General features: G+C 47.6%; 2 protein-coding genes and 1 non-coding gene across 3 annotated transcripts in view; 1 reads left to right on the top strand and 2 right to left on the bottom strand.

Annotated features, from left to right (window-relative positions):
- The window catches only part of ZMYND8 (zinc finger MYND-type containing 8), a 123,407-nt gene that overhangs the window by 11,933 nt on the left and 83,788 nt on the right, over positions 1 to 27,686 (bottom strand). The window contains 6 exon segments of the mRNA XM_070381085.1: positions 2,092 to 2,172; positions 8,227 to 8,417; positions 10,343 to 10,686; positions 10,688 to 10,736; positions 15,611 to 16,123; positions 18,721 to 18,873. Coding sequence (XP_070237186.1) covers positions 2,092 to 2,172; positions 8,227 to 8,417; positions 10,343 to 10,686; positions 10,688 to 10,736; positions 15,611 to 16,123; positions 18,721 to 18,873 — 1,331 coding nt within the window.
- LOC106701625 (heterogeneous nuclear ribonucleoprotein A1-like) lies at positions 4,589 to 5,741 on the top strand. The gene has a single exon (XM_070381084.1). The coding sequence runs from the start codon at positions 4,605 to 4,607 to the stop codon at positions 5,502 to 5,504; it is 900 nt and encodes a 299-aa protein (XP_070237185.1). The 5' UTR covers positions 4,589 to 4,604; the 3' UTR covers positions 5,505 to 5,741.
- On the bottom strand, positions 23,522 to 23,666 carry LOC138990574 (small nucleolar RNA SNORA79). Its single transcript, XR_011466704.1, has one exon. It is a non-coding gene; the product is annotated as a small nucleolar RNA SNORA79 (small nucleolar RNA).

The raw sequence follows: 27,686 nt of genomic DNA, 5'->3' as shown, positions 1-27,686 counted from the left end.
GGGAGGAGGAGTATATTTGGGGCCAAATTCATCTGGAGAGAAAAAAATACAAACCAAAACTGAATTGACACAAGGCTGCTGACAGTGTTTAATCATCGCCATGGCTCTTAACTGAGATGACTTTTGCCCCCCTCCTCTGTCTATGACGCTGCAGTGCCTGGAGACACTCTGGGTTGTTTCTGGCATCCAGAGTGTAGAGACCGGGAATTCTGCTCAACATCCCGGACGGACAGGACGGCCCCCACCGGAGCGAAACATCTGGCACCGATGTCAGGAGCTTCAAGGCTGAGAAATTCTGATTCCTCCAACACAGTGGAAACAATCATACTGTATCACTGCAGAAATGTTGCCTCTAATTGTGGAAGGGGGCTGTATATTACCTCATTAAAATCTGGAATAATCTGACATCTATAGACACCCAAGGTTTCAGGTAACCCGACATCAATTAAACGAACAAAAAGGAATGAAGTATGACGACAGGTCAGGGTGAGGGAGAAGAGGTTTTTCTAAAAACAGCATTTGGCCTTGTTGTTTGACACCCCAGCATAAAGACAGTCATATAGCAAAAATACCTAAAGAGATTCACTGATTTTTCTTGGGACCTCCCTGAAATCTTTACATTCACACAGCTCTCTTGGAACTTTCCTGGCAGTCCAGTGGTTAAGACTCCACGCTCCCAACGCAGAGGTCACAGGTTCAATCCCTGCTCAGGGAACTAGGATCCTATAAGCGGCTCAGTGTGGCACAAAAAAAAACAAAGCTGAAGCACACAGGTCTCTGTTTAAGGCCCATCAGAGCATCTTCCTGGAGATGTCCCCTCTTTTTCCAGGTGCCGGCCTCACTCTGCCTGCCCTCTCACATCAGTGGCTCCATGTGAGGCTCCCGTCACTTTCCATCATGACTTTCAATGACCTCAACAAGTCCTGCCACCTGTCATTTCCCCAAGGGACCCGTTTGCAGCCGGCTTGCGCTGACATTATCCTAGGAAGAAAATTCAGGGAGGCTTTTTAAAAAAAAAAAAATAAGTAAGTGGTCACTTCAGAAGTGGACATTCCCATGTTTTAACCACTCCATTCTCTAAGTAATCACCTAAAGTGAGGAAGTTTGGGATACTACCTCTTGAACACCAAGATCACTTGAATAAAAAAGTCCAAACTTCAGGAGATGACAAAGGAGCCAATTTTATATGGGGCCAAAACAACCGGTTTCTGGTTTCGCCAGTGGGTCAATAACTCGGGCTCTGGTTTCAGCTGTTTGGTTAGAAGTGAGGTGATCGCAGAGAGCAAGGTGTGTCTCCACGGCACCAGCTTCCCAGCCAAGTGAAGAAATACCCTCAATACCACCATTAAGGCAGAGCAAGCCTGGGGACCGGGGCCAGACCTGAGAGGGGTTTCCAGAGAACTTCTTCAGTTCAGTTCAGTCGCTCAGTCTGTCCGACTCTTTGCGACCCCATAAATCGCAGCACGCCAGGCCTCCCTGTCCATCACCAACTCCCGGAGTTCACCCAGACTCATGTCCATCGAGTCGATGATGCCATCCAGCCATCTCATCCTCTGTCGTCCCCTTCTCCTCCTGCCCCCAATCCTTCCCAGCATCAGAGTCTTTTCCAATGAGTCAACTCTTCGCATGAGGAGGCCAAAGTACTGGAGTTTTAGCTTTAGCATCAGTCCTTCCAAAGAACACCCAGGACTGATCTCCTTTAGAATGGACTGGTTGGATCTCCTTGCAGTCCAAGGGACTCTCAAGAGTCTTCTCCAACACCACAGTTCAAAACCATCAATTCTTCGGCGCTCAGCTTTCTTCACAGTCAAACTGTCACATCTATACGTGACCACTGGAAAAACCATAGCCTTGACTAGACGGACCTTTGTTGGCAAACTTCTTCAGGACGCCCCCGTATCAGCCCAGAGAAAATACCCTTAGCAAAAAGGGAGTAAAGAACGGGAGGGAGGCTCAAGGGAGAGGAGACACATGTATACAGACAGCTGGTTCACACTGTTGTACAGCAGAAACTAACAACACTGTAAAAGAATTTTACTCCAATTTTTAAAAACTTAAAAAAAAACAAGAATGACATGTGTCACCTCTGACCTCAGCTATTGTGCTGCCAGTAGTGTTCTTCGAAAGATCGTTATAGATTTCCGTCATCGTGCCTTTTATTGCATCCATCATCTGAAAAGATAAAAAGAGAAACAATCTGGGTGATCAACTTCCCTGAGACTTTTTCTAGATGACATATATCCAAAATCTACCTGTAGGCAGCAAAGGAAAGCATAAACAAAACAAAAAGACAACCTTCATAATGGGAGAAAACATTTGCAAATAAAGCAAGGAATTAATCTCCAAAAAGGAATTACTCTCCAAAATATACAAACAGCTCATGCAGCTCATAAAAAACCCCAAGTAACCCAATCATAAAATGGGGGGGCAAGATCTGAATAGACATTTCTCCAGAGAAGATACACAGATGGCCAAAAACACACGAAAAGATGCTCAACACCACTAATGATTAGAGAAATGCCAATCAAAACTACCATGAGGTGTCCACCTCACACCAGTCAGAATGCCCATCATCAAAAAATCTCAAACCATAAATGCTGGAAAGAGGGTGGAGAAAAGGGAGCCCTCCTCCACTGCTGGTGGGAATGTGAACTGGTGCAGACACTAAGGAGAACTACATGGAGGTTCTTTAAAAAACTAAAAACAGAGAGAGCTACCGGGTGAGCCAGCAATCCTCCTCCTGGGCATGTATCTGGAGAAAACTGTAATTCAAAGGGAGGCACACACCCCAGTGTCCACTGTAGCGCTGTCGAAAATAGCCGGGACTCGGACAAAGCCTAAAGTGTCCATCACAGAGGAACGGATACGGAAGATGTACTTATGTACGACGGAGTACTACTCAGCCATAAAAAAGGCACGAAATAGTGCCATTTGCAGAGATGTGCGCGAACCTAGAGACTGTCATACAGAGTGAAGTAAGACAGAAAAATACTGTCCAATATCACTTCTCTGTGGAATCCAAAAAAATGGCAGAGAAGAACTTACTGGCAAAGCAGAAACAGAGTCACAGATAAAACAAACAAACTTTCGGCGACCAAAGGAGGGGATGGGGGAGCAGGGAGATTCAGACTGGGACTGACATATACACAGTACTATGTACACAGCAGATAACTCATGAGAGCCTACTGCTCGGCACAGGGAGCCCTCCTCAAGGCTCTGTGGTGACCTAAATGGGCACACACCCGCTGAGTCCCCCCACATCACTGGAGGGGCAGGAGGAGACAGGAGGCCAAACCAGGTCTTGGATCTGGCCCGGCCACCGCCAAGATGCCCCGGCGCCATGCCGTTTGCTCCAATTCAGCAAAAGAGGACGAAGAGCACCCTTGGATCTGATGCCCGAGATTTGTTCCTGCCATTCTATCTTGCCATCCACAACTCTCTCTGGGCCCCAGGCACAAAACAAGGATAACAACAGTGCCCCTTGTAGGGTGTGTACAAGGATTAAATGAGGAGAAGAGGCGACTGTGGTTCCATACCTGCTGAGGAGTTCATAAAGAGATACCTGTTTTCTTATTTTCACAGAAGAATTCATTCTCAAGAACATGTGATCGCAAAACTGCTGCCAACCCCCAAAAGAGTAACCCCCAATTCACCCCCAAAATAGGCGGAAAATGAATAAAGTATCTGTTGAAATATTAGTTCTCCCCCTTGTTGCAGGGACCACAGGAGGACGTTGCCAGCAAAAACACTTTGTGCTTTATGGTCAGTCATTCTGCACGGGCCTCCCTGCTCAGGTCCATTTAAAATATTCAAACGAAATTGCTTTACGAGAAAACTTTAGAGACTGGATGAAATCCAATACGTTACTAATGCCATAGTTACATTCCATTTTAAAGAAATCATGAATTTGTGGGCTGACCTTCGTTCTCACTTCCAAATATAGCAAAGAACTCAAGATTAATAAAAAAGAGCCCTTCTGCCAAAACACACAAATCTGGGTCTTCAACTCTGGGTCACCTCAGACACAAGCAAGTTCACCAGCTCCAAAACTACGTCGCTGAGTGTATTTTCTTAACTGCAAAGAAAATGCCTATCAAAAAGTTTATTCCTCAATTTTGCTCCATGAGTAAGGGGGAGAACTTTAGGAGATGGAATAAGAAGGGCTGCAGGAGCGGAGAACACTGGGCTTGGTGTGAACACCAGCCTGAGCTGCGTGGCAAACTCAGTTTTCTCATTTGTAAATGGACAACTTGGACCAAATCAACGGAAGGCGATACAAGAAGTCTAATCAATGGCAAGCAAACGAGAAGCCATTTGGGGGGACTTCCCTGGTGGCCCAGCGGCTAAGCTTCTGCACCTCCAATGCAGGGCGCCTGGGTTTGATTCCTGGTCAGAGAACTAGATCCCACATGCGAACTAAGAATCTGCACACCACAACTAAAGACCTAGAACAGCCAAACAGATAAATAATTTAAAAAAAAAAAAAGCCATTTAGGCAATACCAGACATCTTAAGTCAGTAGTTTTAAAAAGTAGTCTCTGCTTTCTGCCCGTGGACGCCGCGGAGAAAGCATCGTTGAAGTCTTCCCCGCCTCCACTGCCATCATGTCTAAATCAGAGTCTCCCAAAGAGCCCGAACAGCTGCGGAAGCTCTTCATCGGAGGATTGAGCTTTGAAACAACCGATGAGAGTCTGAGGAGCCATTTTGAGCAACGGGGAACACTCACAGACTGTGTGGTAATGAGGGATCCAAACACCAAGCGCTCCAGAGGCTTCGGGTTTGTCACATACGCCACGGTGGAGGAGGTGGATGCGGCCATGAATGCAAGGCCACACAAGGTGGACGGAAGAGTTGTGGAACCAAAGAGGGCCGTCTCAAGAGAAGATTCTCAAAGACCTGGTGCCCACTTAACTGTGAAAAAGATTTTTGTTGGTGGCATTAAAGAAGACACTGAAGAACATCACCTGAGAGATTATTTTGAACAGTACAGGAAAATTGAAGTAATTGAAATCATGACTGACCGAGGCAGTGGCAAAAAGAGAGGCTTTGCTTTTGTAACCTTTGATGACCATGACTCCGTAGACAAGATTGTCATTCAGAAATACCACACTGTGAATGGCCACAACTGTGAAGTGAGAAAAGCCCTGTCTAAGCAAGAGATGGCTAGTGCTTCATCCAGCCAGAGAGGTCGAAGTGGTTCTGGAAACTTTGGTGGCGGTCGTGGAGGTGGTTTTGGTGGGAATGACAACTTTGGTCGTGGAGGAAACTTCAGTGGTCGAGGTGGCTTTGGTGGCAGCCGTGGTGGTGGCGGATATGGTGGCAGTGGGGATGGATATAATGGATTTGGTAATGACGGAAGCAATTTTGGAGGTGGCGGAAGCTACAATGATTTTGGCAATTACAACAATCAATCTTCAAATTTTGGACCCATGAAAGGAGGAAACTTTGGAGGCAGAAGTTCTGGCCCCTATGGTGATGGAGGCCAATACTTTGCCAAACCATGAAACCAAGGTGGCTATGGTGGCTCCAGCAGCAGCAGTAGCTATGGCAGTGGCAGAAGGTTTTAATTACTGCCAGGAAACAAAGCTTAGCAGGAGAGGAGAGCCAGAGAAGTGACAGGGAAGCTACAGGTTACCACAGATTTGTGAACTCAGCCAAGCACAGTGGTGGCAGGGCCTAGCTGCTACAAAGAAGACATGTTTTAGACAATACTCATGTGTATGGGCAAAAAACTTGAGGACTGTACTTGTGACTAATTATGTAACAGGTTATTTTAGTTTCTGTTCTGTGGAAAGTGTAAAGCATTCCAACAAAGGGTTTTAATGTAGATTTTTTTTTTTTTCTTGCACCCATGCTGTTGATTGCTAAATGTAATAGTCTGATCATGACGCTGAATAAATGTCTTTTTTTTTAATGTGCTGTGTAAAGTTAGTCTACTCTGAAGCCATTTTGGTAAACTACCCCAACAGTGTGAAGTTAGAATTCCTTCAGGGTGATGCCAGGTTCCATTTGAAATTTATTTACAACCTGCTTGGTGGAGAAGCTGTTGTCTTCAGAACCTTGGTGTAGTTGAACTGACAGTTACTGTGTTGTGACCTGGAGTTCACCATTAAAAGGGTCACCCATGCAAAGTCATGGAGTTTTTAAAAATTTTTTTTGGTTATTAATGATTGTTGGCACATCCTATGCAATATATCTAAATTGAATTATGGTACCAGATAAAGTTATAGATGGGAATGAAGCTTGTGTATCATCCATTATCATGTGTAATCAATAAAAGATTTAATACCCTCTTGGAAAAAAAAAAAAAAGTAGTCTCTTTCAGTTCTCTTATAATTCTACAACAGATCTTGTTAGGAAGAAAGTCTCCACGTGGTACCACTAATTCTTTTTTTTAATATAACTTTATTTATGCATTTATTTCTGGCTGTGCTGGGTCTTTGTTGCTTCACAAGCTTCCATCTAGTGGCAGCGAACCGGGGCTACTCTCCAGGTGCAGTGCACAGGCTTCTCACTGCGGTGGCTTCCCATGCTGGACAGAGAGCACGGGCTCTAGGCACGGGCTCGGTGGTTGCGGTTCCCAGGCTCTGGAGCACGGGCTCGGTGGTTGCAGTGCATGGGCTTAGTTGCTCTAGGGTGTGTGGGATATTCCGACATCAGGAATGGAACCCACGTCTCCTGCATTAGCAGGCAGATTCTTTACCAACAAGCCATCAGGGAAGTTTGCATCAATTCTTTAACACTTTCATGCAAATCACTCTTTTTAACAGAAGAAAGATGGGCTTAGGCTTCAAGCCTTGAAGAACAGGATCTGGTGAGTTTAGACTTAATTTTACTTCTATTAAGTCACTATAAGTAAAAATATGCAGTCAGTCCTAGTTCAAGGTGATGAACAGGTAAGACGAAAACCCTGAGGATGTAACCATACCTAATAGTTGAACCCTTCCTGTTCAGAAACTCAGGGACTCAATAAGAATTCTTGTGTTTTATTCAAAAGGGGGGGAACAGAAATACTAAATAAAGAGATGTTACACCAAGACTTGGGTTTTCTCTCTTTAGCAACACTGACTCAAGCGTGGCTGCTTTAAAAAGCCACATGTAAGAACAATAGGTTTGTGGACACTGGACAGCTGTGGTCAGCAGGCCCGGTGCGAATTCACAAGTCAGCTCAAAGCTGGGTTAAACGGATACTCTAGATCCTCGCTGCTACCATTCAAATGCCAGTTAGACATTCACGAATTATGTGACCCTGGACAAGTTGTGTGGCCTGGCTAGCTCCCAGCATGCTCATCTATAAAACGGGTGTGAGGACGTCCCTGGCAGTCCAGTGGTTGAGACTCTGCCTTCCACTGTGGGGGGTACAGGTTTGATTCCCTAGTCAGGGAGCTAACATCCCACATGCCTTGCAGTCAAAAAACCAAAACATTTTAAAAGAAGGAAAATACAGCAATATTGCAACAAATTCAATAAAGACTTAAAAAACTGTACGCATTAAAAAAAAAAAAAGGTGCTGATAAGAAGCCCAATGAGAAGTTAGGCAGCAACCTGCTTTCATTGTACAACTACGCATCAAGCACTGTTCTAGGCCCCAGCAGAGAGCAGAATGGACTCCCCAGGGAGCTGCAACTCTGGTGGTAATTTTCACTCCCTGGATTCCACAGACATGAACCTGAACATCACTCCAGAGCACTTTCATTTGACAGCGAGGAGAGCTGCAAGCTTCACTTGCCCGAATTCAACAGTGAGCATAAAAGCACTTGGCAAATTAAGAGAGAAGTGGAGAGGAGGGCTGGGGTCGGGGATGGGATGCATCGGGAGTCTGGGATTAGCAGATGCAAACTATTATACATAGAGTAAACAAGAAGGTCCTCCTGTATAGCACAGGGAGCTACAACCATTGTCCTGTGATAAACCAGAAAGGAAAGGAATATGAAAAAGTATATGTGTATATAACTGAATCATTTTGCTATACAGTAGAAATTAATACAACACTGTACATCACCTATACTTCAAGAGAATAAATTTTAAAAGAGAGACAACAGAACCTGCATTGAGAGGGTGCCCACAAGTGAACACAGAGCAGGCGAGCCTGCCCACCACACGCCTCCACAAGGAACACGCCAAGAGGACAGGTGAGTTGGGAAGGAACTCCACCACCTCCTGGTCCCCTTCAATTCCGGGAAAGATCCAAGGCTGGTCCTCCCCAATCCCACCGCAGGCACTCACCTTGCTAGTGTACTTGGCGATGTCTGCAGCGACATCAGCTGAGGCAGTGGCGATGGGCAGGTCTGCGCTGACCGAAGATGCGAGGGTGCTCGTGGTCCCTGAGCTGGTGACCAGGGGCGACGACTGGGTGCTGGTCACCAGGGTGATGGTGGAGGTGGATGGGCTCTGTGTGATCTCTTTCTGCTGGACAGCTGGGAAAGCAAAGGTTCTTGGTCACCCCACTGCCTCAGGAAGGCCGCCCCAGCTTGAAGCTCTGGTGGGAGCAGGGCCCAATCCACACCATTCGAGTTTCTCTGCTTTCAAGGGACAAAAATTCTCTCGTCGGCCAAACTCAAGCGAGGTTCCTCCGAGCCCTTTCTCAGCGAGACCTCCATCTGGGTCTATAGGAGCAATACGGTTTCCACCAGCTCAAGGCTGCATCCCTAGGGTGACCCCCACCCCTTTAAAGTCCCCACCTACGAAAACTCAAGGCTGCCAACAGAATTGCCTATTTGCTCCAGTCACCACCTAACGACAGGGCCCAGTGTCCAGTCTCTGTGGGAGGGCAGAAGCCTACCTTCAAGACGTACCAGAGTCAGCAAACCCAGACACTTCACATGGACCAACACCCCCGTCCCACTTGGTGTAAAACTGTCCCTTTCTGACTCTACTGAGCCCCCACGATTCCCCCACCCTATTCCCAAATTCTCCCTTTAAAACCCCAGTCCCCTGTGTACACGTTCAAATTGACTTCAGTTCATGTCGGACGTTTTGCCCTACTGCAACAGTATATAGCAGATTAAAATCCATCTTAACTACTTCAACTAGTGGCCAGCTTTGTTTATCTTTAACAGGACAATCTGGGAATTAGGAGCCATACCATCAATGAGCTCCTTCTCGCCAGCTCCCAAGTTCCCCGGGATGGCTATGAACTCAGGAGACTGGAACTGACCATCCCAACCTGAAAGATCCCAGACTCGGTTCTGCCCCAGCAACTCTTCAGACAGCAGGATCACTCCGGCTGTACTCCAACACCGTGTGTCCAATCGCTCAGTTTCCTTCCACCCCAATCTTCGAAGGGTTTCACTGGGGGCCCGGTTCAAGATCTGGCTACTCTTTCATTTCACAACCTGCTGCACCTCTCAAGAGTTCTACTCACAATAGTGCACTCAGTACATGAGAGTTTCGATCAAGGAGCCCAACCACGAAGGATCTCGATGCGGGTTTCCCCAGGAAACAAGCCCTGTGTCAGTCCTCACGAGAGCTGGACAAACTAGTACCCATCAGATCAGCGCTTTGTACGGCTTTACGTCAGCCCAGATGGAGCCTCCTGCTGGGAGCTGTCATTCCACGCTTCAGCAACGGTTCCTGAGGCTGCATCTTCTTGCGTTGAGGGGCTAATCCCTACTTATTAAGGTATCCTTTACTATCCACTTCTCATACTGTACTCTTTCAAAAATAATGCCCAGGGGTACACGGGCATGCACAAGGAAACTTATACAAAGGTATTCATTGCAGCACTGTTTACAATAGGGAAAAACTGGAAGCAACCTAAATGTCTATCCATAGGGGAATACTTTATTAAATAAACTGGAATACTACGCAGCAGTCCAAAAGAATCAGGGAGAGCTCTATGTACTGCATGGATGGACCTCCAAAACATGCTGATGGGTGGGGGGAAAAAAAAGGCAAGGATGGTACCATTTTTATGTTTCCAAAAAAAAAAAAAAAAAAGTAATACTTTTATGAAGTCATATATATATATACATAAATATATATGCATACATGCATTAAAAAAAGATCTTATGGTTAACAATAACCTCAGAGAAAGGGTGAAGAATGAAATAGAAAGTCAATCAAGACAACAGATTTTTGTGTGTCTAGGCATCTATTTCACCCCTTTCTAAGAAGACGTGCATGTACTGTTTATAAAATGAAAAAGGAAAAAGAAAAGTACAAAAAGCAAGCTGCAAAACAACTTTAAAAAATAATGCCAAATGGAATGTGTCAGGCCTCCCGGATACGGTGGCCAGGCAACCAAGGGGAACTGAAAAAATAAAACGAGGACGATTTTTCTCCTGTCCATGTGGCGAAAAGGGAGCGGGCGCCACGGAGAGCAGAGGGGGAGGCTCGGTACCTTTCACAGCCTGTCTGGTCTGATATCTCGTCCCCTGGGAAGACTGAGGCTGCTGCTGCTGCTGGCTTTGCTGCTGCTGCTGCTGCTGCTGGCGCTGCATCTTCTGCATGTGCCACTTTTGGGAGGACGTTTGAAACTTACTTGAGGAGTTCCACACGACCCGCTGCACGGCCGGGGCAGTCTCCTTCGGTAAAAGCGGCCTCTGCTTTTTCACCGGGCTTCCCGTGGTGGTGGCGGCGGCGGCGGCGGCGGCAGCGGCGGCCGGGGCCGTGACCGTGGACGTGGTGCTGGCCGTGACCCCAGCCGTGGGAGTTTGGGAGGATGAGCGGGTGAGGACCGGCGTTGGGGGGAGACTGGCTGCCCACTGTCGTGGATGGTGGAGCTTTACCTACGACTGAAGCCAAGGCATGAAAAAACAAAACAGAAAGTAGACGGGACTCCGGCTGACCTGCAGGGTCTCCAGGCCAGTGAGTTCCAGGTGACCACCCCAGGCTAGCGTGCCAAGGACCTCCCCGTGAATGGGTACATTGTCACTTTACATGCTTAGGCCACTTCTGCAGCAGGTTCTAGCGTAAAACATCAGCCTCCTTGGGTTACGTGCTGGCTCACATTTGAGATACTTGTCAAGGCCTCTGGGGGACTGAGGCCAACATGACCCAGCCCCTGGTCTGGAGTTGCCCACCTGCTAGTCGATGACCCAGTGGATGAACAGAATCACTGCAAGTACCTTGTTTTACAAAGTTAAGAGTTCAGTAAGCACTTTGAGAGAGACTTAGCCAAAGTCCATCTGGAGATTAACAGGAATCCTTTCCTTGGCCAGGAAACCTACAGAGCATGTCCCCCAAGGAACCAGACAGCCTCCCAATGGCCAATAACAATGAATCACCCAGAAAGAAGAGTATTGTCTTTCATCTCTTCTAATTCCTTCCAGAATAGTCTCAGTGTGGTCCTGGCAGCCTTGACACCTAACACGCAAGGGAACTCCAACCCAAGGCCAGAACCTTCCCCAGCACAATGGTATTTATGGAGAATTTAGAAGCCTTGCTTTTATTTTGACTGCAATTATTCCTGTTACGTCTTTTATGCAGAGCACAAAATACTGTTTCACCTACTGTGTGGTAGTCAAGTTTAAGTTCAAAATTGAGTTCAATTAAAAAAAAAAAAAAGAGCTGCTGCTTCAAATAAAAATATATTAAGTCAATAATTGTATGAGCAGGTCTTGGGTATGGCAAAAAGAATGAATGCGAGTGACTCAAGTTTGAAAAAAGCTGCCTTTTGGAGTGTATCTTCTGGGAGGAGCTGGGCTATAAGGGAGGAGGGCAGGATGTCAACAGGCAGCAGGGAGAATTTGGAGGGGAACAGCTTTAGCCAAGACATGCCCAGGAATCGGCAGCATATTGGTAAGTGAGGGCAGGCAGTGAGAAGGGCTGGTCAGAAGGCAGGTTAGAGCCAGAAGCACTGAGCGGCGGAGAGGAGATGACCACACGAGTGCTCGTCTGTAAGGGGGAGGGGGTCAGTTACTACTGCAGGGGCCCCAGGCCCTGCAGAGATGAACCTGCGTCCCCAGAGAGGACTCCCCGGGATTCACACAAAAAACACAGGTCCAAGTCAGCATCCTTAATCTCAGACGATGTGCCTGGACATCAAACACTTTTTCATAAGGACTGAAAGTGAAGTTGCTCAGTCGTGTTCGACTCTTTTGCAATCTCATGGACTAGCCTGCCAGGCTCCTCTGTCCGTGGGATTTCCCAGGCAAGAATACTGGAGTGGGTTGCCTTTTCCTTCCTTCCCCAGGGGATCTTCTCGACCCAGGGAAAGAATCTGGGCCTCCTGCATTGCAGGTGGATTCTTTACTAGCTGAGCCACCAAGGAAGCCCTTAATAAGGACTACACCTTTTTTAGGGGCTCAGCACACTTCCGACGTGTGACTCCATGCCTGTCATTTTTAGATTTCTATCACCCAGAAAAGACATGAGCTCTTGATCATTCTAGGGGAAATTTTCAGTTAACGGTGGGTCTGGAAAAACCAAGGAGTATGAAAGGAAAGGAGTGTTGACAGGCTGACTTTACTGCCTGGGGGTGGGGGTGTCTCGGTGGTTATCACAACTGACTGGCCCTCTTGGCTCCTCTGGGGAAAAATTCAGCCAAGTCCTGGGCAAGAACACAGGGCGGGGCTGGGAGAAGATCCCTACCTACAGTGAGGAGCCCCCATCCCTGCCCAGGACAACCTTCCAGATATCGGATGCAGCCTCTGCCCCTTCCCCTTCCGGGGCAAAGTGGCTTTGAGCTTAGCCCTTCTAAAAAAGCAGAGATCCCACAGGCAGGGCTTCTAACCTGCAAAAGCATCTGTAGTGCCTCTCTTTTCTGCCATGTGATTAAAAAATACACTGCCCTTGTTGATTAGCTAGCCTGAACCCTCCTTGGGCAAAGGGCAACCACAAAAAGGTCTTTTTCTCTCTCTCATCTTGCAAAAGCAAACAGCTGGCTTTGTAGATGGGTAACTGCTCTGCAAGAGTCCCTTTGGAGCTCTTTTCCAAATTTAAAAAACAAAAAATCCAGGTTTGACGCACTCTTGGTGGGGGGGTGGGTGTTTCATTTAGACACTAAAACATTTTAATTTCTAGAGGATGCTGATGGTTTATTGGGGGTGGGGGTAGGGAGAGGAAGGGCCATGGAAAATTCCATTTGTCCTAAAAATTTGGGAGCGTATAATCACCTGTAGTCTCAAAAAGAAGTGAATTTCTTAAAGGTCAACACTCCAAAAACGACCCCACCCAACTAACCTACTTCTATCAGACTCAGGTTGCTGTCCTGTACATTAAAAAAGGACTTTTTAAGAGAAGGCTAGAAATGACTGATGTGACCCGGGTAAGCAGAGTCAAGGTCCTGAAGCAAGCTCCCTTAGCCTCTGCTCTGAGATCTCTAGCTAGAACAGCCGTCTTTCTATCTGAGGATTCAGATTCTGTGTATAAGCTGCACTCCAAACTGAAGATCAGCTGGAGGTCACCAAGCACTCTCCAACACACCCTTCACTTAATAAACTTATAAGTGAAAGCACATTGTTGAAAAGATGCTCAACTGCAGAGTCGGACACGAAGTTGAATCTTCAAAACGCAAATCATCCTCAGGTGACTCTGGATTTCAACCCCTGCGAAGTTCCTCTAACTGAATTATGTTTCAGAATCATCCTTTGCTTGAAAGTCCCACCATACACTCAGGGGCTCCTAGAGAAATTTGCTCCAGATACCAGTGAGAGGAACAGTTCAGCTTCATTTTATCAACTGGAGTGCTTTCTATTTAGGTGGAGATCTTTTAGGGCACTACTCAAATGTGTTTCCCTTTTCACTTTGACTGCCAGGAAGCTCGGAGCCAAAATGGAAGCCTGGCTTTGCTAATTCTGAAGGCGGAAATAATTATTTCTGTATACAAACTTTCCCCAGATTTCTCACTGTTCTATTTTCATCTTTCTCACTGATGTCTTGATTTCCATTTTATCACTATGTCACAAATCCTTTCTGGAAGGAGCAAAAAAATCCCACAACCAAACAAAAGATCTATTCCAGAAAAAGAGGAATAGTATAAATGTATCATTCATAGGAACACTGCCATCTGGGACCCAACAATTCCACAAACTTCATGGAATAACTGCTACTCCTGTTGCTTTCTGCAGCATCAGAAGTGGTACCTCAAACCCCAATCCACACAGAAATGGATGTTTCAGATGCCATTCGTAATTCTAAGGGATGGGGCAGTAATCCATCCTTCCTGACCCACTCAACTGCCTCTCTCTCTTCCTGCCTTATATCACTGAGAGATATTCCATCCTCTTTCAATGAACTGCAGGAACTGAGGTTCCAGAACAGTTCATGTTGATACAAACACAGAAGGAAGATGCTCAAAGCCCATCCCCCTCCTGTTTAAGCAGCCAGACTAAGAAATCCCCAGGGGATACATAACTGAGAAGTTACCTCCTGTCAGAAGCTGTGTGTTGTCTGTTTAGTCACTAAGTCATGTCCAACTCTTTTGTGACCCTATGGACTACAGCCCACCAGGCTCCTCTGTCCATGGAATTCTCTAGGCAAGAATACTGGAGTGCATTGCCATTTTCTTCTCCAGGAGATCTTCCCGACCCAGGGATCGAACCTACGTCTCCTGCATTGGCAGGAGGACTCTCTACCACTGAGCCACAGAATTAAACCTGGCTATCCCCTTATGTAACCCACAAAGTACAAGAGGTTTTATGGCTACAACCTCCAGTTTGTCTTTTGGCCCTGTCTCTCCTGGGCCCTTAATTAATTCTTAATTATCTTTCTTGGGTATATTGGAATCCCCTCACCACCCACTTGCCAAGCCAGCTGAGAAATTTGCTGACTGCTTCGCCCATGGGCCAAACATGTTTCAAATCATTCCCATGTTCCACTGGGGGGTCTGCCAACATGCCTGGGATGCAGCGGGTTTGAGAGCAGCCACAGCTAGTTCGGTCCCTAACAGCAGCAAAGGGAGAACTTAGGTAGTAGTCCAGAACTAGGGGAGATTTTGTTTTGTCAAGACCCTTTTGAAGGCCACCACTGGGTAGACGCTACTGACATCCAGGGATACTGCTAAACATCCTCCAATACACAGGACAAAGAATTATCTAGCATAAAAAATCAATTAGTGCCAAGGCTGAGAAACCTCGGGCCCATGTCAGTTAAACACAAATATGGCAGAACATGGGCTCAGGTGGGAATCATACATTAATCCCCCCTTGGATTTCTAGAGGCCTTAAGAAGAACTCAGCAGTCTGGTGCCACCGACCCAAAAGATCTTACACTCTAGTAAGAAAATGTGTTTTGAGAAGCCTGGGCAGCGTGAGGGGAGGTAAAGAATAAACTCATCAAGGTCTTTGAACTGAACACTTTTAACAATTTTAGCCCTGTTCAATGTCTTAACTTTGACAAACACTTTAGGCATACAAGTGAACACACTGGAAAAGAAACTGCTTAAGTTCAAAACGACTTGACTGTTAGAAGCAACTACTACTTTCTAAGAGACTTCTTTTCCTGTGCTCAAAATCAACCACATCGGGTACTGAGAAGGTACAAGGTGGGCAGGCCCAGGTTAAGGCCTGGTCCCGCTCAGTAACTAGCTAGGTGACCAGGAGCCAATCCAAGCTTTGCTGTGCCACCCTTCACGATGTCAGAGCGCGACATGACACGTGATACTACAAACGGCAAGGTGGCATTCTCACACCAAACCAAGAAACCGGAAACGGGCGCAAGCACTTACCCTCCTGCTTGGGAGACGGTTCTTTGGGTTCCTTCTTATTTTTTCGACCCTCCCGCCCAGAGTGGTCTTCTCCTAAATCTATGACAAGTTCGCTCTCTGAATCGGAGTCCAGGCCCAAATGCACCGTTGGGGAATCCGTCTCATCTTTTCCCTTCAGCTTATCCTTTGTGGGATGAGGCGAGGGTTTTGCTTTGTCTGAAAAGTCCTTCTCAGGCTGGGGGCTCGTCTTCTCCTTGACCGAGCTTGGGTCCGCTTTCTCGCTGGCTGGTGACGTGCTGCCTTTCAGCTCCTCTTTCGTCTCCACTGGGTTCGGCAATTTGGGCTTTTTTTTGACAGCAGATGGCTCTTTGTCCATCCGAGTCCCCTCTTTGTCTTCGGCATCTTCTGGCTCGTTCTTGGACCTCTGTTCCTCATCACTGATAGAGTCACTACCGCTACTATCTGACTTCTCAGAATCCTCCGAATCGCTGTGCTCGACAGCCGTATAAACATCTTCCGAGATTTCATTTATGCCTAAATTCAAAAAGAAAACCCAGCATGTGGCGTAGTCACAGAATAAAGAGCAGGACCAAAAAAACGCAAACATTTTCCACGCCCAACGCTGGAATGAAAAAAAGAAAATTTCACATTGCATCACATTGCATCACATTGGCCTGGTGGGGTAGCAGCAGACTCAAGTTGCAGCTGACTACAGCTGACAAATGGGACTTGTCTGCTGAGGGTTTCAGTTACTGACATTCCAAGATGACATGGGACCAAAGGACGTGAATTTCTAATTTATCCAGAGCTCAATCTTGGCGGCATGGGTAACTCACTGGGACACAGAGAACGGGAGGGATGGAAGGGAATGCTACAAAGGAGTGGTTAAAACTGATCCATTTTACAGATGACAAAAAAAGAGGCCCTGAGAAATCACTTGTCCTGGGACACAAAGAAAATCAAGAGAGGCGAGGCCAGAGACATGGGCTCGAGTCAGCACTAGGGCTCTTCCAACAAACTCCCAAAGCATTAAGTCTTTTACCCTTTGCGTACAGGACTCAAAGAAATAAGCCAAGGCTTAAAGCAGGGGATGCAAACTCACAGCCCACGAGCCACATGAGCAGACATGTTATTTAGGAAGCAATGGTTTGACCCAATGCTCTCCAACATTGTGTTATTTGTTGTTTTTATTTTTAACTTAGAACATGCTGGCCAATTCATAAATCGGGAAGTTTCACACAAAAATTAAGATGCTAGGCTTGTGCTGCAAGAGCAGAAGCCCTGGCCACTCTGGGTCACAGGCCTGCGAGGCTGGCCGGGGCTGAGAACCACTGGCCCCTTTCGGCTGGGAAGCAGTCTCCAGGTGGCCCAGCTGCCCAGCCCCCAGCGGGCTCCCCGCCCTGAAGCAGAGTCAACACCACTGCGTTTCTACTGTTTCTCTACTTGTAACCGAGTCCAGAGGAAAGTCACCCATTTCCACGCCTCAAGCACAAGGAGAAACGATAGAACAGCAGGAGTTTCCTATATACACAAGCCCAAATGGGCAAAAGCCTATTTCTAACAATAGTTTCATTTAACCTATTCATGTTTCCTGCTCTCGGGAGTGAGCGTCATCCACCTGGAGGTAAGTAATCCGATACCCTACAATTTTGAAAACAGGAAATCCCCATCAACTCTGTATTGTCTTCATTCTAGAGCAATGGTTACCATGAGTGGGGTCACGTAAGAGAAACTTGTAAAAGGCTAAGAGCCACAAACAGCCCAGCAGGATCAGGAGTGAATTATATCCACCTCCTCCAGGGCTCAAATTGAAAGAATCTAAAAACCAAATCTGGTTTAATTTCTGGATCTCAGGGCTTGGGCAACTGGTAACTAAAGGCTGGACACCAGACTGACAAGCATGACCACACATGCTTGGATACTGGAGCCCAAAGGATATGAATTCAGATCCTGCTCCCCCGCTTCTATTAGTTGTGTGGCCCTGAACAGGTGAACTTCCTCTCTGAACCTCCATTTCTTCACCTGTACAATGGGTTTGTTAACAGTATCAAACCTCCAGGACAATCTATGCACAGTGCAGGAGGCATGGGAAGTCCTCCATAAATCCTTATTAACAATAACAAACTGAGGAGCTAGACCAGCTGCTTGGAAGAACCCAAGAGGGATATACCTTGCAAAATTTCATCCATGTCACTCAGTGTCCTAACCAAATGGGCAACTCAGCAAAGAATGCTTTCCTTGGACAGCCTGAGTGACTCCCAACTAGCTCCTTTCTCAGCCAAAGGTCCAGAGCACCCAGTGACATGGAAATCTCATCTTGGACTGGCTTTCTCTACTGAGACCCAGCCACCCCCTATTTCCTTATAAATACCTTCTGACTTCATTTACCTCTTCAACAAACATTCTAGAGCATCACTATGTGTATAAGACCAAGTACCTTGGAGAAGGCTAGTCTTTATAACATCTTTATTAAGACAAACCTCTCTGCCCTCAAGGAGCTTCCAGTCTAGACTGGGAGGAATACCCCCACACAAAAGGACCACTGATGCTTTGGAGCCATAAAGTACCAAAGGAGGTGGGCAGATGGGGAGGGCAGTCAAGGAAGACTTCCTGAAGGAGGTGACACCCAAGCTCAGCCTTAGGGATAGGATTCAGGTAGGCAGTGTAAAAAGGCAGGCAGGACGAGGAAAGGGGAAAATAGATACAGAAACAGGATGTATGTGCCGGGGGCGGGGACAGGGGGGTGTGGCCCAGCCTGGAGGGGAAGGGTTTGTGCTGGGGACACTTGTGGGATACACGTGATGCTGAAGTGGAGACGCCGACACGTGCAGAGAAGCACAACGGCAAACTCAAGAGGCTCTTCCTGCTTCCAAACTTTCTTACAAGCGGCACCTCAAATCAGCAGGCTATCACAATCAAAGAATGCACTCTGACAAACTCAAAATACCCCACTGAACAATTAACTAGCAAATGTGAAATATTCTGCCCTGAGAAATAATTTTTTGTTGAACAAACACACCAAAGTTAAACCTGCTGCGCAAACAGCAGCCAGGATCAGGCTTTCATTTCATCCAGGTGGTCCCCCTAAAGTAATGATGGTGGTAATGATATAAGCAAACCGAGACACATACCTAATTGTGCTTTGCAACTCTCTATCGTCTTGTCGAGATTTAGCTGGAATCTGCTGCGAATCTGTCGCTTGGGAGAGATGAGAGGAACAGGAGCAGACTGCTGCTGGACAGACTCACTCAGCTCCTTCAGGTCCATCTCGGCCTTGCTTCGATCTGGAAGACACCACCACACCCTCATGAGATCAAGCACTGGAGGGAACTAGTGAATTACGCTCATCACTCGGCTTCTCGAAAACACGCTTTTGAGCCCAGGAGGAAAAAACCTAAAATGTGTCTGTTTATCCCAACAATATTATCTACTCGACGGCCAGGGCTGACTTGGCGATAAGAGCCTGAGAGAACATTTGGCCGGTTTCTACTGAACTATCGCCTGGGTTGCTTTCAATACAGAAAATGCACAATCCCAGCCAGATCGTTGGTTTCTAGGAAGCTCAGCATCACTATGGATCCTCCAAAGCCAAAGGTTACGCTACGTTCAACCTCAACAACAGCAGATAAAGTGACACTGAGTCTGGCCAGTTTGCTTTGAATTTCAGGCCCAGATCAGAGAGGGCTTGTAACCTAGAGAGGCGCTGAGCCTTGCGGAGAACATGTTGATAAAGACGGGGAGCCCAGCTCCTCCTTTACCACAGAGACTTCGATCTTCGCCGACCTAGTCTGGAGCTCAAATTAGAAAGAAAGGGTAAACAGGAACCTCCCTGGGGTACAGAGGTTAAGACTCTGTACTCCCAATGCAGCAGGCCCAGGTTCGATCTCTAGTCGGGGAACTAGATCCCACATACAGCAACTAAGAGTTCACATGCCGCCAAGGAAGGCCAAAGACCCCGCGTCTCACAAATAAGACCCAGCCTAGCCAAATAAACAAATAAATACTTAAGGAAAGGGGAAATACAAGACGGGCAGACGCTCCAGCTGGTGTGCTGTACCTCCCTTTGGCTCCTGGCATCTGTCTGAGGAATGGGGACCACTTAGTTTTGGACATGAACCTATGTCTTCTTGCTCAGGTAAGATGTCAACTCCTCCTCACCCTGACTGCAGGCAAAGGCCCCTGCTTAATGACTCAGGTCCAGAGGTTCTGCCCACCCCCACCCCCATACCACAGTTGCTGTGGGTCTTTGTACGACCAAGCTGGCCCAGATTCCAAAGGATCCATGAGCTTGTATGTCTTGAACTCCTTCCCTACCTCCTCTGCTGCCTCCTCTAGCTACTCCCCAAAACATAAAAAGGGGACAAAATGGTGGAAGTAGCAAAGGCCGGGAAACAGTGAGAGACTCTGCAGGAAGGAAGCATGGTCTTTCACCCTGACGTTGCCTCTAAGACCCCAAGCAGAGAATGCACTTGGGGTCTGATAAGGGGGTGGGGGGTGCCCAGCTCCTCTTCTCAATCCCTGAAAGCGGGTCAGGGTCAGAAAGGATGTGGGATCCCTCAAGGATCCATCAAGAACAAAGATGAGCCACCTGTGAGCTAGTTCCACTGGCTACACACTCACTACCTGACTTCGCCCATCTCTTTGTTACCCCACCCAGAAGGCCACCTCTAGCCACCAACCTGGTGCAAAGACCAAGATACAGGCTGAGTGCTGGACTGCAGGCTCCTCCAAAGCCTTCATTCCTCCCCTTAACGTGACCCTAGCATTCTGCCCTGTACCCAAGACAGGGGCGTGCTCCTAACACCACACACCAGAGATTTACCCACTTAAAGGGCCACAGGTAGTCTCCCCAAAGTCCTACACAACCCACTCATAGATGACTGGAGCCACAAATTGCTCCAACTTCATTTATCACCATAACGAGGTAAGATCAGGAAGAGCCCTGTCCCAAAGACACACTTCAGGTTGGCCACCAGTGAGATTCCAAAAGTGAGCTTTCAAAGCAAACAGGAACAGCATCCTTGTCATTAAAGCAACGGCTCTAAAAAAAACAGACCTGTGTGTGCACGCATGTGTTTGTCTGGTGTGTGTGCACACGCTGATCAGGGAACCTTCAGAGAGTCTCTGGGGGCCAGGACTGAAGATGCTTGCAAGGAGAATGGCTGAATGCACAACTACTTCAGAGGGGGAAGAATATTCATTCAATTTTACTGGAGAGGCATCTTACAAAGTAAACAGAGAGAGTGAAAGAGATAAAAGAGAAAAAAAAAAAGAGGACAACTGGGGAACAGAGAAAAGAAGAAGATCTGATTAAACAACAGTGTAATCAGGACTTAAGGACTTCAACTGCTGAGCCAAGAACACGATAGTAAAAGGGGGAAGATGCGAGGCCCGTCTCGTCATTTCTGCTCTCAGAAATGAAGAAGCGCTGTGTTCCAGAGGGAAACTGCAGGCAGCCTTTTCAAGCATAAAGTTGGAAAAGAAGTATCTCACAAAAATACTTTCCATGAAGTGGAGAAGCAGGAGACGGCGGTGTTGCCTACGTTACAGGACGACACCCTGTCCTCTACAACATTCCTATGTGGTTAACAGATTCCACACAGCCGTTACCGAAAAACACAACTGACCATATCAGGCAAGGGTCAACCAAATTTTTTCCATAAAGGGCCACAAAATAAATGAAGCTCTGCAGGTGTATAGGCTCTGCTGAGTGCCATAAAATAATGTGTTAAATGAACGTGGCTGCATTCCAATAAAACTTTATTTACAAAAACAAGTTGGGGGCCAGATTTGGTCCACAGGCTGGAAACTGTGGACCCCTGACTGCTAACCTTGGCCGCACATTGAAATTGCTCACTGTCCAGTCCAGAGCTTTAAAAAAAAAACAAAACCCTGACTACTTGGCCCCATCCCCAGAGACTGAATTCACCAGCATGGGGGGAGGCCTAAGCACTGGCCATATAAAGCTTCCCCAGGTGTTCACAACTGGCAGGCAAGGCTGTAAGCCCCTGTATTTGGACCAACGTTGTCTGTGAGGAAAGAAAATGCCTCACGATTAGCCTTAACCCTTATGCACCTTGTATGAAACCTTGGGGTTCATACAAACAGATCTACACATCACCAAAATAATCCAGTATGAGCACGTGTGTGCACCTGTGTGTGTCTACACTGCGTGGTTTTGTTTTGTTTTTGCACGTGCACTCAGTCATGTCTGAGTCTTTGCAACCCTATGGACTGCAGCGCACCAGGCTCCTCTGTCCACGAGATTTCCCAGGCAGGAATACTGGAATGGACGGCCACTTCCTTCTCCAGGGGATCTCCCTGACCCAGGAACCCGCATTGACGGGAGGATTCTTCACCACAGAGCCACCCGGGAAGCCTTATGGGCATGCTGCCTCCTTTGCGTGCCTACGTAAGGGCAATCCCTTACCTTTAGCCTAAGATTGAACATTCATAATCAAGAAGAATGAAAAGATAAAGCACTTCTCCATTGTGATGTTTATTCTAACGAGACACCACCAAAAGCCAGGGAGGGGGCTGCTCCAGGGTCCCTGAGAGCGGACCTTCAGGAGTTAAGCCAGATGTAATTATCTTTCTCAAACTTTCAGCTGTGTGTGGACTCAACTGTCCTCCGCAGGGAGAAAAGATGAGCTTCTCTTTCTTATTTAGCTCCTAGTGGCTTATCAGGACTCCTTCCACCTCTGCCCTTCTATATCGGGAATATCTGCAGAATCCACCCTGGCTGTCAACATTTTGAACTTCTCAGCTGATAGGAAGACAGCTTAGGCTATAAATGGAAACCAGGGATTTAAAAAAAAAAAACCACCCACGCTAGAGAAACAAGGCACGATCCTCACATTGCTGGAGGGAGCATAAATCAGAACCACCCTTCAGAGGGCAATCTGGCAATATCTTTCCAAATGTCAGCAGCTCGAGGCCTCTGACCTGCAGCTCCACTTCTAGGAACATATCCTGTTTTTAGATCTGTTCACTACCACCTGGGCAGAAGGGTCTTCCTCACAGCTGTTTCCAACAGCAAAAATGGAGATCTACTCAATAACTAAAGTGCCTGGATGAATAAGTTACTGGTCACCTTTAAAGGGAATAAAATACAGCCACTAAAATAACAGCAGCATAGCTCTCTGTGTGGTGATATGGAAAGCCCATCTGTTTAACGAAAAGGAAAATAGTCAGTCAAGGACATGAGCGCTGGTGCGAGGCAGAAAAGGAGGAAAGGAAATGCAAATACTAATATATGTGTTCTCGGGCTTCTTGGTGTGGGCATTTGGGCCTAGCGGGGTGGGGGTAGGGGGCCAGGAGGGGTTCTGGCACTGCAGAATGTTTGACAGCAACCCTGACCTCCACCCACTAGACGGCAGCACTCACGGCCCAGCTGGGACAATAAAAAGGGGTCCAGGGGATTCCCTGGAGGTCCAGTGGTTAGGACTCCACCTTCCAGCAGGGAGCACAGGTTTGATCCCCGGTCGGGGTACTAAGATCCCACATGAGATACACAGTGCAGCGTCCCGACCTGGACTCCCTGCTTCAAAAGTGTGTAGGTGTTGCTAACTGGGGACCAGATCACCCAGACTGATGTCTAAAAGAGCTCTCCAAGGAGACTAAATAGAGCCAACAGGGGCAGAGGGTGGACCAAACAAAGGAGCCAACACTGGTCACTCTCTTTTTCGCAGGCAGCAGGGGGAGGATGAAGAGAGGGACAGGCGATCAGAGGTGACAGGTGTGGACTGCCTTTTCATTCGTCGTCTTTCTATACTCTGACTTGGAGAAGGGAATGCCAGTCCACTCCACCATCCTTGCCTGAAGCATCTCCATGGACAGAAGAGCCTGGCAGGCTACAGACCATGGGATCGTACTTTGACTATTTGTTCCCGGTGTGCATTCATTACTTATAAAAACAATTTTTTTTTCTTCAATTGTGTGATTCTGCAAGTCAAAACACACTAACAAACAGCCAAGCCATCCCTGTGGTGTCCTGAGAGAAGACAAGCCAGCTTAGACGTATGACAGACTAAAATCCCACGGCCCAAGGCTCCAGCCACAAGAGAAACAGCCATCACAACAAAATGTTTTAAGGGCGCTTCCTTGGCAGTCAGTGGTTAAGACAAAGTTTTCACTGCAGGGGGCACAGGTTCCATCTCCGATCCGGGAACTAAGATCCTGCATGCCATGAATCATGCACCTCCCCCCGCCACAAAAAGTTTTAAAACAAAAATATAAGCACTTCTTTTTAAATTAAAAAAAAAAAGAACTCCTTTATTCAAAAGACACAGGCAGACTATAAAGAATGGTCTTTCAGGAGGCACAAGGTAACGGTTCCTTCAAAGGAATATCTTTAGACAAGACACCCGGGCAGATGCTCTTATCAGTCAGTAAAGCGGAGATCTTCCTCACCTCATTCACTCTTAAAAAAAATCAAGACAACATCTGGACAACCGGGGTACCCAGCCCCGCATCCACATCCTCAAAGAAGGCCTGGCCTCCGCAGTCTTGCCCCCTGCTGGTGACAGCAACAGCAGAAGAATAAACCAGAGGCAAGTTTTCGGGTCTGAGGACGTTCCATCATCGGCATCTCTGACGGGGCATCGAGGCACATTTTGTCACTAACAGTATGACTAACTGCTGAGTCTGTTGAGCCCAAAGCAAACACCGTGCATGAGACAGGAGGAGAGAAGGTTCCCAGAAAAAGCAAAAAGGAGTCGAGGTGAAGGAAAGAAACACACACCCCACCCCACCTCCATCCCACCACGTGCCACAAGCATATTCTTATTCAGGACTCATCTTATTAACTGCCAGAAGGGCACAGAAGGAGCCAGAACCATCTGCCTAACTTGGCTCCTTATTTTAGAGCAGAAGAAGGGGCCCAAGACAGCAAGTGAGGCCCAGTGTATCAGCAAGCAGGGCCTTCCCCTCCGTCATGCTGTAAAATAAACCATAACAGTATCCAACTGGTATCTAACCAGTGGGCTGCCTATATTTTTGGTTGTACTTGTTTCTTTGGTCTAAAAGGTGATGGGTGGCTTGGTTTATTTACTTACTTCCTTGTTTATCTATTTTAATTTGCTACCGGGATTTTAGTTCCCTGAAGTGAAGTCGCTCAGCCATGTCCGACTCGTAGTGACCCCATGGACTGCAGCCTACCAAGCTCCTCCGCCAAGGGATTTTCCAGGCAAGAGTACTGGAGTGGGTTGCCATTTCCTTCTCCAGGGGATCTTCCCGACCCAGGGATCGAACCCGGTCTCCCACATTGTAGACAGACGCTTTACCATCTGAGCCACCAGGGAAGTTCCCTGAGCAGGGATCAAACTCGCCCTTGGTAGTGAAAGCACAGTCCTAGACACTGAACCTCCAGGAAATCCCCAAACAGAGGTTTTTAATGAAACTGATGATCAACTTTTAAAACCTAGAAGAGTTCATACTAAAAACCTGGATTTCTGTTTTCTTAAAAATTCAGGGTTGGACAGCACAAGTTCAATAGGTGGGAGCAGCTTCCTTGAAAAACGCACTTTGTGCTTCATTCCACTGCCATCCAAATCCTCACCTGATCCTTGACCCCTACAGCTGGGCCAACTAACCCTACAGCACTAAGCAGTAAGAGCCCACGAGAGTGAAAATATGCCCTGTCCTGCAGCACTGCAGTTCACGTGTCTTGGTTAAAAACACAAGCTACACACGGCAGACAGACCCAAGTCTAAAGGCCAAACTCAACCACAAACCATGTGTGATCCTGGGAGGTAACTTTATTTCTCTGTGCAATGGTGCTATTACCTTACCTTGAAGGACACTGTATATTTTTTAGTAGTTTTCAAACACAGAGAGTAAAATTCACTTTTTGGAGAATACATCAATTTTAACACCTGCGCAGATGCAAGTAACCACCAGGACAAACAGGATGCAGAACAATTCCCTCTACCAAAGAGTTCCTTTGCGATGTATAGTCAAACCCTCCCCAACTCCAGGCAATAACTGATCTTTTTTCCATCTGCATAATTTTGCCTTTTCTAGTTTTTGGTTTTGTTTTGCTTTTTAATGAAACACTATTTTGTTAGACAGAATAATGTCATTATTATCCCTGGCACTCTCACTTCTCTCTGCTCAAAATAGTTACGGGGATGCCAGACATCAAGTGCCATGAGAATTATTATTTCCCTCCACTTTCTGATTTTTCTACCCATTCACAGCACTTTTCACCAGTCCCTATCTGATCCTCTTGGCATCGGGTAACTGAAATGCCAGCCCATAAACTGCCAACATTGCCAACGCTTTTGTCTCTACTGACATGAAGCCTATGTCCCAGGAATGGAAGGAGCTGGCAGGGAGCTTCTGCAAAGAGAGCCTGGGACTCCACTGTGCCCACCACCGATACACACGCCAGGAGAAAACCTTTCTCTCCCACCGCATGACTCAAGTCAAACAGAAAGACCCAGAGCACGGCACAGATGCCCAAGGACAGCCTCGTTTAGGGAAGGAGCTAGTCCTGCCACACATGACAGGCAATTAGGAAGGGTGACTGTGAGAACGCCTCCATACAGCTTTCTTTTTGAGGCTGTGGAGGAGAGTGTGAGAAAGCACACCACACTGCTGAGAATGGGAGTGATCCCCAGGGGCGCAGATGGGTCCTCGTGTGTTCAAATAAGGAGTTCCCACCAGCCAACCTGAGCGGGAGCCCCTCAAGCCACTGCCCAGCCTGTCCCGTCACTTCTGGGCCGGACAATCAGGTGATGGGGGTGAACATGGCCTCGGCCTCTGTGGGGACAGAGACGCGCCCCAGCCCCGCCACCTCTGCCTCTGCAATCCCAGTCCCTTAGGGCCTCCTCTCCAGGCCTCAGCTCCTCCATCTGACAATGGCATCTCAGGACAAGATGAGCCCAGAGGGCACTGACCACCAGAGGCTGTGAATTCAGGCTGGAGCATCACTCCACACAGGTGGCTTCCCCTCCCTCCCTGCTGCTGTTGCTAAGTCGCTTCAGTCATGTCTGACTCTGTGTGACCCCATAGACGGCAGCCCACCAGGCTCCCCCGTCCCTGGGATTCTCCAGGCAAGAATACTGGAGTGGATTGCCATTTCCTTCTGTAATGCACAAAAGTGAAAAGTGAAAGTTAAGTCGCTCAATCTTGTCCGACTCTTCGCAACCCCATGGACTGCACCCCATCAGGCTCCTCCGTCCATGGAATTTTCCAGGCAAGAGAACTGGAGTGGGGTGCCATTGCCCTCCCTCCCTAAAACCTGGTGTATTCAAAGGGCTCTGGATCATACACCCTGAGCGTTGCTTTCTGCTTGTCTCCTGCTCCTTTCTCAGTCTCCTCCGCTCACTTTTCCTAAGGTCTACATGGCAAGTGGGCTACCCTGATGGCAAAGAACCCGGCTGCCAATGCAGGAGACTCAGGTTCTATCCCTGGGTCAGGAAGATCCCCTGGAGAAGGAAACGGCAACCCACTCCAGTGTTCTTGCCTGGAAAATCCCATGGACAGAGGAGCCTGGGGGGCTACAGTCCGTGGGGTTGCAAAGAGTCAGACACGACTGACCGACTAAACACCAACATGGGCAGGTGGCTCCAGCCTCTCACTCTCTTTATGCTCTGGGCCAGGGTCTCTGAGCCTCAGCAGTGCCCCCATCGAGGCTGGACAATTCTCTGTCGTGGGGACTGTTTTGTGCACTGCAGAAAGTCTAGCAGCGTCCCTCCTTCCCCTAAGTTATGAGACCTACTGCTTTGAATCCAATCCCATGAAGAAATCAATATTCTCAGAATTACACATTCTGCCCTGACCTGGCCTGATCCAGGCCTCCACCTGCCCTCATGCCCTCTCCACCTAGGAATCTAGCAGGCATCTCAAACTTACGAAATCGAAAACTGAACCCTTGGCTCCTATTTCTCCTGCTGTAACCAAATCTGTCAACCCAGGCACAATCCAGCAGATCTCCTTTGCGGGGCTCACTCTGGATGCTGGTAGCAACAGCCTCCCCGCGAGCTACAACAACTGAAAAATGTGTCCAGACGTTGCCAAGTGTCCCCTGGGACGAGGCGGGGGTGGGGGGGGTGGGGCTGTCCCTGGTGAAGAATGGCTGACACAGGCTAAT

This window comes from Bos mutus, chromosome 13 (genome assembly GCF_027580195.1).
Source record: "Bos mutus isolate GX-2022 chromosome 13, NWIPB_WYAK_1.1, whole genome shotgun sequence".
NCBI lineage: Eukaryota > Metazoa > Chordata > Mammalia > Artiodactyla > Bovidae > Bos > Bos mutus.
The sequence above is the reverse complement of the archived record's forward strand: the minus strand, read 5'-3'. Positions and strand labels throughout refer to the sequence as shown.